Below are 12013 nucleotides of genomic sequence, written 5' to 3'. Positions count from 1 at the left end.
TTAAAATAACTTGCCACATGTGTTCCACATACCAAGACGACATGTCGCGTGCAAGACCCGTGTCCCTACCTCAAAGGTCAAGGTCACACTTAGTGTTTATTTACAATGGAGTGCTGCATATAAGGACATAAAGTATAGGTTGTCGTGTCTGGGCTGTAACTTTCCCTTGTATTGACAGATTTTAAAATAACTTGCCACATGTGTTCCACATACCAAGACGACGTGTCGCGTGCAAGACCCGTGTCCCTACCTCAAAGGTCAAGGTCACACTTAGTGTTTATTCACAATGGAGTGCTGCATATAAGGACATAGAGAATAGGTTGTCGTGTCCGGGCTGTAACTTTCTCTTGTATGGACAGATTTTAAAATAAATTGCCTTATGTGTTCCACATACCAAGACGACGTGTCGCGTGCAAGACCCGTGTCCCTACCTCTAAGGTGAAAGATACACTAAGTGTTTATTCACAAGGGAATTCTGAATATAAGGACATAACAGTGTATGTTGTCAAGTATGGGTGGTATTTTTTTATGTTCAGAGGCAATTTAAATAACTTGCCATATGTATTTGACACGTAAAGGCAAGATCAACTTTTCATGTACTGACCTTGTTCATAGGTCAATGTCACATTCGGGGGCATTCGTCACATACTGTGACAGCTCTTGTTTTTTCAGTAGAAGGCACAGCTTTTGCAAGGAAATGATTTTCACTAGAATTTTAAAAAGAAAAGCTGTAGGAAAAATGTTATGTCTTTTTTACTAGAAGGGCGCAGAAGCTTCATTTTTTTCAGTATAAGGCACAGCTTTTGCAAAGTGCGTAGTTTTTTATTATTAGAAAAGCACAGCTTTAGCGATGAAGCTTCCCTTTTTAAAGGAAAAGCTACGTTTTTACTTCAGAAACAAAAAGCTCTCTCTTTTAAGCTATCCAAAATATTTTAAACAAAAAAAAGTGCTCTGTAATTAACATATCATATACATAGGAAAATAAAACAAGAAAAAAATACAGATACACTTTTCAAACAAAAGATTTTAATAAGATATAGAGGATATTTGTTTATTTCAGTGTAAGATTGTATTTTATTTCACAAGTATCATAGAAAAACATATTTTCACGACCGGAGTATTTAAGTAAGATGAATTATACTGTATTTTATCAGACATCCCGTTTTGGATATTTCCTAGACTATTTGTATTTCATTGAAATAAATGAATGTTTTCAAGTGAAGCGGGTTTTATTATTATTGATTAATTGTATAATTGAGTGCTTCATTCACTACCAGTATGTATATAGTGAACACATTTTTAATCCATATCCAATTTTTTTAGCCATGATGTATAGCCTGTTCCACTGCTGGTGCAATGCAGAAACACATCGCTTTTTTGCCACACTAAATCATGTCTAAAACTAGGAAAATATCTTATTTCTTGTTTATCAATGGAATATGGAGTTTTACGAGAGAAATAAGAACAATGAAAATATCAATTTGATAATTTCACTGCCAAAAAAGGAGTGAAAATATCAACTTAAAGAACTACTTTTAAATCCACTGTAGTAACTTCCCCTTGATCAAAACTATATAAAACAATCTATGAACATGTATTTGTATAACACTTTCCAAAAGAAATCAATATTATTTTTGCTACTTATTTAAATAAATTTCCCCTTATTCATAATCATATTGTATTTCAATGTTGTTATCTTGTTAAAACATACATTTTTGTGAATATTTAATCAATTTAATGCCTGTTGGGCAAATAAAACTTATTTTCATGTACCTTTTGTTTTAGTTCTTGCTAAATAGCAACCTTCTTTTCATTTCTTTTAAGAAAAAAATGCCATATTGCTTATGTAATTCAATTTCAACTTCGTAGACTGGTATGTATATGTATGACTAATAAAGCGCATACCTCTAGCTTAAATAATAGCGGAGAAATTCTCCTTTTAAGCTTGTCTCTATTAAGAGCCAAACTGACTGTGTTCTCAGGTGAGCGATAAAGGGCCATCATGGCCCTCTTGTGTGTAGATAACAGTTTTGGTAAGTTGAAGAAATTTAAACAAAAGAGTTCAAACTGTTCAAATCACCAAAGTTAACATTGTTCCATACTCTTTTCAACAAGTGTGATTATTAGTGTAAAAAGGGTTACACTGTGTTTTGGGTACATTGAAATACCAAGTTCTGGGGATATATAACACTGACGTTAGGCATCAGGTCATTTTGGCGTCACTAGTTGCCCCTGGTTCTGCTTCCAGCCCCGTCCTTCCTAACGACCTAACATCAGTTATGTAAATGATTATGATAGGCAACTGTAAAGTGAAATGACTTACTTAGTAGCAAGTTTTGTAAAATGAATTAATTGGGGTGCAGATCTGCAAGCAATGTGTTTAAAATGTCTTTATTTCTCTGCTTCATTCCATCAGTACACAACGAGCTGTGTTCACAAATATTTAAAATACTCCCTTACCATGTAGATGTCACTGATAACTGATAAGCACAATGCACTGTCCCACTTTTAGGTCTAATTTAGTAAAGGTAGTCTCTGAGAAATCACAGTTAATTTTGTGTTTTGCACCTATCTTTTCTTAAATATCTTGCTTATTTTAAACAATTATAAAATAGATGCAATGGCAAAAATTGTCAAGTGAGTTCAGTAAGTTGAGAGCAATTGACATCCATCAACATACACAGTATCAAGTATCATGTAGTATTTAAGCTAAGTTTAAATAACTCTATACTTTGTTTACTAATTGCAGGTTTAACTCTGAAAGACCATTCTGAAGGGACAACTCCATTAACAACACCTACAGATGTTGATCGGGATATCAAACTCACCAACCCTACAATAATTACATTGGCTACGACTGCCATGTCACGTGCAACAATTCATGCAACAACACATTCCATGACAAAATTAATACCTACATCTACCACAGAACCTGATAAAGGGTCCTCTGTCTTAGAAGGAGCAATTATAGGAGGATTTCTTTGCATTATTTGTTTAGTTGTTGCCGGATATGCCTTCAATAGGTAATATTTTTTTGGATGCCTGTACATTTTATCATATTGCTAAAATAAAAAGGCAAAATATCGGCTTTTAAAAACAATAAAAAAGAAGATCCTTCAATTTCTTAAAAGTTGAATTAATGTAAAAGGTCCACTGAACATTTCAATATTGAAATACCAAATAGCAACTAATCTGACAGGCTGTAAGTACATTCACAATATGTCAAGTTGAACTCTGATTTTTAAGGAAGCAATTCAAGGGGTGAAAGCGAAACGGTTCTATCTTCTTTATTTAATGTCACTAGGAACCTTTTCGCATTCACCCCTCAAATTTTATCAGAGTATCATGACTATTTTCATGCCCAACCAAAGAATAAAGGTAGGTGCTCTTTCCCATGTTCGGTCCCGCCCCAAAATCACCATATAATTAGGATTTTGTGTTGCGCCCATTTTAACTACAATCAGCGAGAGCTATTGTGATAGGGTGGTAGTCTGTCGTTGTCCGTCGTCACCATTTTCCTTTAAACGACTTCTCCACCTAAACCACTGAGACAATTTCAACCAAACTTCTCAGGAATATCCCTTGGGTGGTCCTTTTTCAGATCCCTTCAATAAAAGTGGTTCGATGCAGAACACTGGTTGCCATGGCAGCTGAAAGGAAAAACTTTGAAAATCTTCTTCTCAGACATGTTTCTTAGGCGACCCTGTATCAAATTCCTTTACCCCATTGTGATTCATAAAAAAGCATGGCCACAAGGGGCAGGGCTAGTTTTCACTGTAAGTCTTTATGGAAAAATGAAAAAATCTTTTCAGAAACCATTGGCCTGATACAAAAATATTTTTACAGAAACATGACACATTTATCAAAATTATGAAATATTTAAAAACATTTATAAATGTATACATGAATGTCAAACAAGTAATTGAAAATATATATAAAAGAGTTACATATATATATTCAATTGCTCTTTTGTGCACTTAGATAATGTAAGAGTTATGGCCCCTTTTTAACATTTTAAACAAATACATATTTTTCTTGTTTTTATAAGCCTACTGAAAAAGGGACATATTATAGTTTCACCTGTGGCATATGGGCGAAAGACATCCGGTATGTTGTCCTATCAATAACTTAAGAACCCTTTGTCCAATCAGGTGAACGATATCTTGTTTGCTATATAGAGACTAGTAAGAAATTAATTTTGTCAAACTAATCATACTCACCATTCGTGAGATTGGCTTCAAACCTTCTCAGATGTTCAGGCATAGTTTGCAAATAATCTTCAAGGAATGATTTTGTTCTGGGTCCATTTTAATCAATGGCGCTTGCAGTGAGCTTATCTCTAGCTATCACAATGGTGGTTGTGTTTATTTGATAAAGTGTGTGCATCGGTCCAGAGTGATATTGTCTGGGCTGTATCTTGACCATGCATTTTTGGATTAAAAAAAAAAAGCCAAGCAGGTTTACCATGATGAGGCAGCGTGTCACGCACAAAACGCAGGTCTGTACCTCAAAATTCAAGGTCACATTTAGAGTTTTAAAGTCAAAATGAGTACTGTTGAAAGGACTGGCCTTGACTGAACCTTGTCAAGGCTGTATCTTTATCATTGGCTATAGGATTTTGAAAATAAACTTGCAATGAAGGTTCACCCTTGTAACTTTACCATGATAGGATTTTCAAAGAAATTGAAATGAAGGTCACCATAATGAGGCAGCATGTCACGCATAAGACCCAGGTCTGTACATCAAAGGTCAAATTAACACTTTGAGGTCAAAAGTTGAAATTAGTACTCTTGATAGGACTGTACCTTGTCCAGGCCGCCTCTTATTTAAACATAACAAGATTTACAAGAAACTTGCCATGAATGTGTATGACGAAGTGGCGTATGGCATACAAGTCCCAGGTCTGTACCTCAAATGTCAAGGTCACACTTAAAGGTTAAATGTCAAAAGGAGTTCTGTTGAAGGGCTGGTCTGGACTGAACCTTGTCCAGGCTGTATCATTATAGGATTTTCAATATGCTTGACATGAAGGCTAACCATGATGAGGCAGAGTGTTGCAGATTCCACCTATTGTTCAACTCCATGTAATTCTGTGTTGCAATTGTATGGCAGAGCCCTATGTCTGTGTCAATGGATTTTTCAACGGGGTCGACATGTCACCATTTGGTGTCTTGTTATTAAAATCATGCCTTTGTCATTTTTCCCTATATAGAGAATAGGGTGTTATTTTTAGCTCACCAGAGCACAAAGTGAGCTATTTTGATCGGTCTTTGTCCGTTGTCCGTCCGTCAGTCAGTCTGTCCGTCCGTCAACAATTGCTTAAAAATCATCTCCTCTGAAACTACCTGGCCAAATTCAATGAAACTTCACAGGAAGCTTCCTTGGGTGTCCCTCTACAAAAGTACAACAAGGGGTCAGGATTGATTAACAACAACAACAAAATGGCCGACTTTCTGTTTTGCTTTAAAAAGCATCTTCTCTGAAACTACCAGTCCAAATTTAATGAAACTTTACAGGAAGCTTCCTTGGGTGACCCTCAACAAAAATACAACAAGGGGTCACGATTGATCAACAAATACAACAACAGCAACAACAACGAAATGGCTGACTTCCTGTTTTGCTTTAAAAATCATCTCCATTAAAACTACCAGTCCAATTTTAATGAAACTTTACAGGAAGCTTCCTTGGGTACCCTTCTACAAAAATACAACAAGGGGTCGCAATTGATCAACAACAAAAACAATCTGGCCAACTTCCTGTTTTGCTTTAAAAAACATATCCTCTGAAACTACCAGGCCAAATTCACTGAAACTTTACAGGAAGCTTCATTGCAGTACCCTCTACAAAAATACAACAAGGCAATGGGATTGATCAACAACAACAGCAACAAAATGGCCAACTTACTGTTTTGCTTAAAAAAAAATCTCTGAAACTGCCAGGCCAAATTCAATGAAACTTTACAGGTAGCTTCATTGCATGACCCTTTACAAATATAAAACAAGGCATCGTCATCAGTAAAGATATAAATAAATTGCAACATTTTTATTTATGATTTATCGCAGAGTTGTGGCCCTTTGCTTTGGTGAGCATTTTAGGGCCATCATGGCCCTCTTGTTTTCTTTAAGATTAAAGAGAATAGGGAAAAAATAACCATGTTTCAAACTCCTCTTAAATCACTGGGAGGGTTTGCTCAAGGCATTCACGATTAGGAAGCGTGTGCGAATGAGTGCAAGGAAGGATTTTGCGCTGTATTCAGTTACAAAAATTATGACACTTTCATAATATTGAGTGCATTGATAATATGTTAATTTACAATTTCCTTAGCACTAAGTATAGCACATCTTACTTTCAAAGTAACATACATTATTTTGTTGGGTCATCCATGCAATTGTAGTGTATTATCCCCCGCCTATGAAATAGGGAGGGGGATATTGAAATGGCGTTGTCTGTCCATCCTTCCGTCCGTCCGTCCGTCCGTCCTTCCTTCCGTCCGTCCGTCCGTCCGTCCGTCTGTCTGTCACCTGCGTTTTCTCAGTAACTAGCCGGTAGAATTTCATGAAACTTAAAATAAATATGAACCACTATGCTGGAATGATGCCCGTCCAAAAAAAAATTGATTGGTCAATTGTCCTTCCCTGATTTTTTGAAAAATGCACATTCACAGCATTTTCTCAGTCACTAGCTGGCAGAATTTCATGAAACTTAAAATAAATATGAATTACTATACTGGGATGATGCCTGTTCATTTTTTTTTTTGGATTGGTCAATTGTACTTAGAGTTATTGCCCTTGATTTTTTGAAAAACTCTCATTTACAGCCATTTCTCAGTAACTTGTTGGTAGAAATTCTTGAAACTTGAAATAAATATGAACCAACATACTGCGATGGTGCCTGTTTATTTATATTTTGGATTGTGTAATTTCTATATGAGTTATTGCCCTTGATTTTTTTAAAAATGCACATTCACAGCCATTTCTCAGTCACTAGCTGGCAGAATTTCATGAAACATGAAATAAATATGAATTACTATACTGGGATGATGCCTGTTCATTTTTTTTTTGGATTGGTCAATTGTACTTGGAGTTATTGCCCTTGATTTTTTGAAAAAACTCATTTACAGCCATTTCTCAGTAACTAGTTGGTAGAAATTCTTGAAACTTGAAATAAATATGAACCAACATACTGCGATGATGCCTGTAAGCACAAACAAGCCATCAAGCACAAACAAGCCATCGTTGGCGGGGGATATCTTTTCACTGAAAATGCTTGTTTTAACATAGTGAATGTGGCAAATGTGTTGGAACTAGAGAATAAACTTTTCCAGCATTGCTTTGTCAGGAAAACACAACCTACTGCTGTGTTGTTTCACTTTCTCATGTAATGATCTTGATCAAGTTCAATTTGTTATCAATTTCAGGATCCTGTGGAAATTAATTTCCTACATTATCAAGAAAGTTATCCAAAGGTTTGTGTTTTTAAAGGGCACACACACACTTTTTTTTAGAATTTTTATTTTTAAAACATGTTTTCTTATATATTAATGATCCATTTTTCTTGTCTGTTATGTTTTACGAAAAGTCCGGCTATCGTGATGGCATTGGTGTCATCGGGCATTTTTATTAACCTTAGCCATAACATAGCGGCGCTCTTCTTTCTGTTTCCATTAGACAATTGTCAACATGTCAGATTTGTTACACATATTCTTGAATCATTGGAAAACAATAAAAATTGAATATCACACTAGGTTTTAAATAAACCGTATACAGTATAAACCTTCAAGTTTAAGAGATACTTTTTACGTTGATGAAAATCAAAACTAAAAGTGAACACGAAACATTAGCAGTAATTGGTAAAAAATAATTCCCTGTCCTTATTCTTTTACAGGGATGAATATCCAGCCATCTCACAAAGCGCTGACACACCTCTTTCACACTATGGCAACATGATTGCTCAACCAGAAAACACTTGCAAAAAAGAAAGCAGTCAGTCTACTCGCATAGATTTGTGTCCGATCGAAGGTGCTGAAGTGGTATCAAATTACGAAGGAAATCCAAGTGTTTGGGATGCTGATAATATGAACGATGATAACAGTGATGAGGAACCATTCCTGCCAGAGAATGCCCCGCTTTCATTTTAATGATTAAATGGTTTATAGAATTTATCCGTATTATTAAAAAAGAATGATGCACCTACTTGCCAAGCCCAACTGTAAAATCATTAGAATGGAAACATGTATATTCCATAGTTTTTACATTGCAATAGACAATCTAGTATTATACACAGAGTCCTACCATCAAATTTGTTACTCAAAAAAAAAGCATTTACGGTATCATTAAAATATAAAGTGACGTTTCAAAACAACCCAACTATATACAACATATAGAGGTAATAGATGAAAGAAAAAATGCCTACTTAATAGAGTTATGATGAAATAGAAATTATATTGTTTCATGAAAAAAAAGGCATTTTCACTTTTGTATTTTATTGTATTTGATTTTGTTGCATTGTATATTTGAATTGAGATTTTTTAGTGTTGTTTTTAGCTTGACTATTCGAAGAATAAGGAGAGCTGAGCTATCCTTGTCACCTCAAATATTTTAAAAGTCCATTGACATATGGCTTTGAAACTTTGCACACTTGTTCACCATCATTCCCCCAACCTGTACACAGTAGGAGGTAACTCTATCAAGCATTTTGACAAAATTATGCCCCTTTTTCGACTAAAAATTTACGTTCAAGTTTGCGTACCACCTCAAATATTTTCGAAGTCCATTGATATCTGGCTTTGAAACTTCGCACCCTTGTTCACCTTCATGCCCCCAATCTGAACACAGGAGGAGGTCACTGTATCAAACATTTTGACAGAATTATGCCCCTTTTTCGACTAAGAATTTACGTTAAAGTTTGCGTACCACCTCAAATATTTTCAAAGTCCATTGACATCTGGCTTTGAATCTTCGCACGCTTGCTCACCATCATGCCCCCAACCTGTACACAGGAGGAGGTCACTGTATCTAGCGTTTTGACAGAATTATGCCCCTTTTTTACTTAGAATTTAGGTTAAAGTTTACGTACCACCTCAAATATTTTCCAATTCAATTGTCATCTGGCTTTGAAACTTTGCACACTTGTTCACCATCATGCCCCCAACCTGTTCACAGGATAAGGTAACTCTATCAAGCCTTTTAACAGAATTATGCCCCTTTTTCGACTTAGAATTTACGTTAAAGTTTGCATACCACCTCAGATAATTTCATCTGAGTCCATCGACATATGGCTTTGAAACTTTGCACACTTGCCCTTTAACATTAGACTTAAATTCTGATTAAAATTTTGCATGTAACAACATTTTTGTTAATATCTCAGCACATCATGTATTGCTTTGAAATCTAATCTAACAGTGATCCATGCATGTTTCGCCAAAACTTTTCAATCCTTACACTGAAAAGCGTCGGAAAAGTCAAATTCTTTGTCGTATTATTTTGATTGAAATTGGTTGTATATCTTGATTTAACCATATTTCTGACATTCCAATTTCATCTAATATTTTCTTTATTTGATATGCCCAATTCATGCTATTGTATGTATTATTGTTGTCAACGTCACTTTTTAACATTTCATATGTATTTTTGATTAATGATGTATTATTAGATTTTAATGTTCTTATCCAATACTTTAGCATTCTTATTTTTCGTTCAGTTATCATTGGGTGCCTGCCTAATTCACCATATAACGCGGTTAGATTTATACTTTTCCTGATGTATAAAACTTGTCTCATAAATTTGCAATGAATTTGTTCAATGTCTTTTGCTGGATGGTATCCAATGATTTCTGAACCATAATTAAGAATTGATCCAATGAGACTGTCAAAAAGATTTGTTTTTTCTTTGATATTAAGGTTTAGCTGATTGTAAACGATAAACAAATTGTGTAAGGCATAAAGGGAATGTTGTGGAATGTGTCCTATTCCAGTTTCCATTCTTGAACAGGGTTATACCCAAATATTTAAATGACTCAACTATTTCTAGATTTGTATTATTCATGTTAAAGGTAAAGTTAGATTTTCTGCCTCTTTCGACAGCTAAGATGTTTTTATAGTTTAATCCAATTTAGTAAAGAAAGAACAAACTGTCTCTTACAAGAAGCAAATGAGAAGTAACATGAATAAGAAAGAAAAGGGACAAAGGATTTAATAAATTGTGCATAAACCGTGAATACAACAATTATGTTTGTACAAAGTGTTTACTGCCATGACAGGATAATTAGTATTCACACTGAAGCCAGTCATACATAACGGAACATACAAGCCTGGGAAACACTCACACTAGCTAAAATTAAACACTTGGTTAGACTACCAATGACTGTCTTCACTAAAAATGACAACCATATCAACTTTTTTCATACCAACCAATGATCCCTGAGCAACAATGACATCCTTAGCTAAATGACTTTCGTAGCTACACATTGATAACTGTAGAAACTACCTGTGTTTATACCAACCAATCCTGAGCAACCAATAAATTATAACTTCCTTAGCAACCATTTACTTGTCTAGCAACTAATTACTCCCTTAGCAGCCATTAGCTAACTGACACACCAATGACTTCCTAAAATACTAACCTACTTATCAACCATCAAATTACTTAGCAAAAACTTACTTCCTCTAAGCAAGCAGCAACATCCTTAATAACCAGTGAACATTTAATGAGGTTACCGGTATAGGGTTATTTTGGCCCTCTTGTTTGAATTTGAGATTGCCAAGGGTAAAGGGCATTCGTTATTCGTGATCCTAATTGATGTCTCACACCAAACCGCTCAAAACAAGTGAGCCTAATTGTCATCTCTTGTCCAACTAGTCAATAAGTTTGATCCATTTTGAAACTCCTCAATTTTCATTAACTTAATGTTTAAATCAGTCTTCAATCGTAAATCTATTTTTATAACTTAAGTTTATATAAATCTTTTTATAGATTGTTGTATTGTTTGAATGATTTTACAACTACATTGCTGTATAATATGGAGCAGAGGAATAAAATCAAACACCATTAAAATATCCACAATTCAGAAAAAAGCTGCCAAAGTAATTTTACAAAAACCTCTTCTTACTCCGTCTTGTCTTTTATTATAAGACTTAAAGAGTTATGTTGGTTATCTTTTGGTAACCGATGTAAATTTCATGTTGGTGTTAATATTAATATTTGCTTAGGCTCATGACAACATATTTAAGTGAAATAATTTCATTTTCAAACAATGCAAACTACTCATTTAGAAGGTCCACCACCCACAAAGATATCAGTTCACTTTGATACAATACCAATTAATGTACGAAATTGTTTTCTTACTTATTTAAAGATGTATGGAACACTATTCCAATTCTTATTTGACAGGCCTCTACAGTAATTAAAGATCAATAATTAATACTTGTAGTTCTATTTTATATGTCTGTTGCATTATAAGAATTGCTGATATTGTTTGCATAATATTTTGTGTATGATTAATGATTATTTTGTTATAATCACTGTATATGGTCTCTGTTTTGTCATAGTTAAAGACTACATGTACATTGTAAACAAGATGCTGATGTGCCTTAATGTATTCACTTCATTAAAATTAAGTTATTATCATTATTATTTTTATTATTATTGTTACGGGCAATGTTATTATTATTGAACAATAACAATTACCAAAAATGATTTTTCATGTTTTTATTTTTCCTTAGCAACATCAAAGGAGAAATGCAATACTTTAATATATTACTAAATGGGTACATGTATAAGTTTAAGAGTTTGTGAAATACGGCCATGAACGTAGACTTCATAATATGGTCTTATGGACCTGACTTGGTCCGGTTTGCCAAGTACCAGGACATCCAAGCCTTAAGCAGTATGCAACTTCTTTAATAGCCTTAACAGTACAGCAACTGGACTTATGTCTATTTAATTGTTCTAAATTTGATAATCCTATTTTAAGCTCACCTGATCACTATCTATTTATGTTTTTCTGTGTCAAGAAC

At 34.4% G+C, this 12013-nt stretch overlaps 1 protein-coding gene across 1 annotated transcript in view; it reads left to right on the top strand.

Annotated features, from left to right (window-relative positions):
* LOC128224431 (uncharacterized) overlaps positions 1-11693 on the top strand; it is a 63993-nt gene extending 52300 nt beyond the window's left edge. The window contains exons 7-9 of the mRNA XM_052934273.1: positions 2750-3023; positions 7418-7465; positions 7885-11693. Of these exons, the coding sequence (XP_052790233.1) occupies positions 2750-3023; positions 7418-7465; positions 7885-8137 (575 nt within the window). The 3' untranslated portion in view covers positions 8138-11693. The remainder of the gene's footprint in view (positions 1-2749; positions 3024-7417; positions 7466-7884) is intronic.
* The last annotated feature ends 320 nt before the right edge of the window (positions 11694-12013 follow it).

Source organism: Mya arenaria, chromosome 17 (assembly GCF_026914265.1).
Source record: "Mya arenaria isolate MELC-2E11 chromosome 17, ASM2691426v1".
In the NCBI taxonomy this organism is placed as follows: domain Eukaryota; kingdom Metazoa; phylum Mollusca; class Bivalvia; order Myida; family Myidae; genus Mya; species Mya arenaria.
This window is presented reverse-complemented; position numbering and strand designations above follow the sequence as displayed.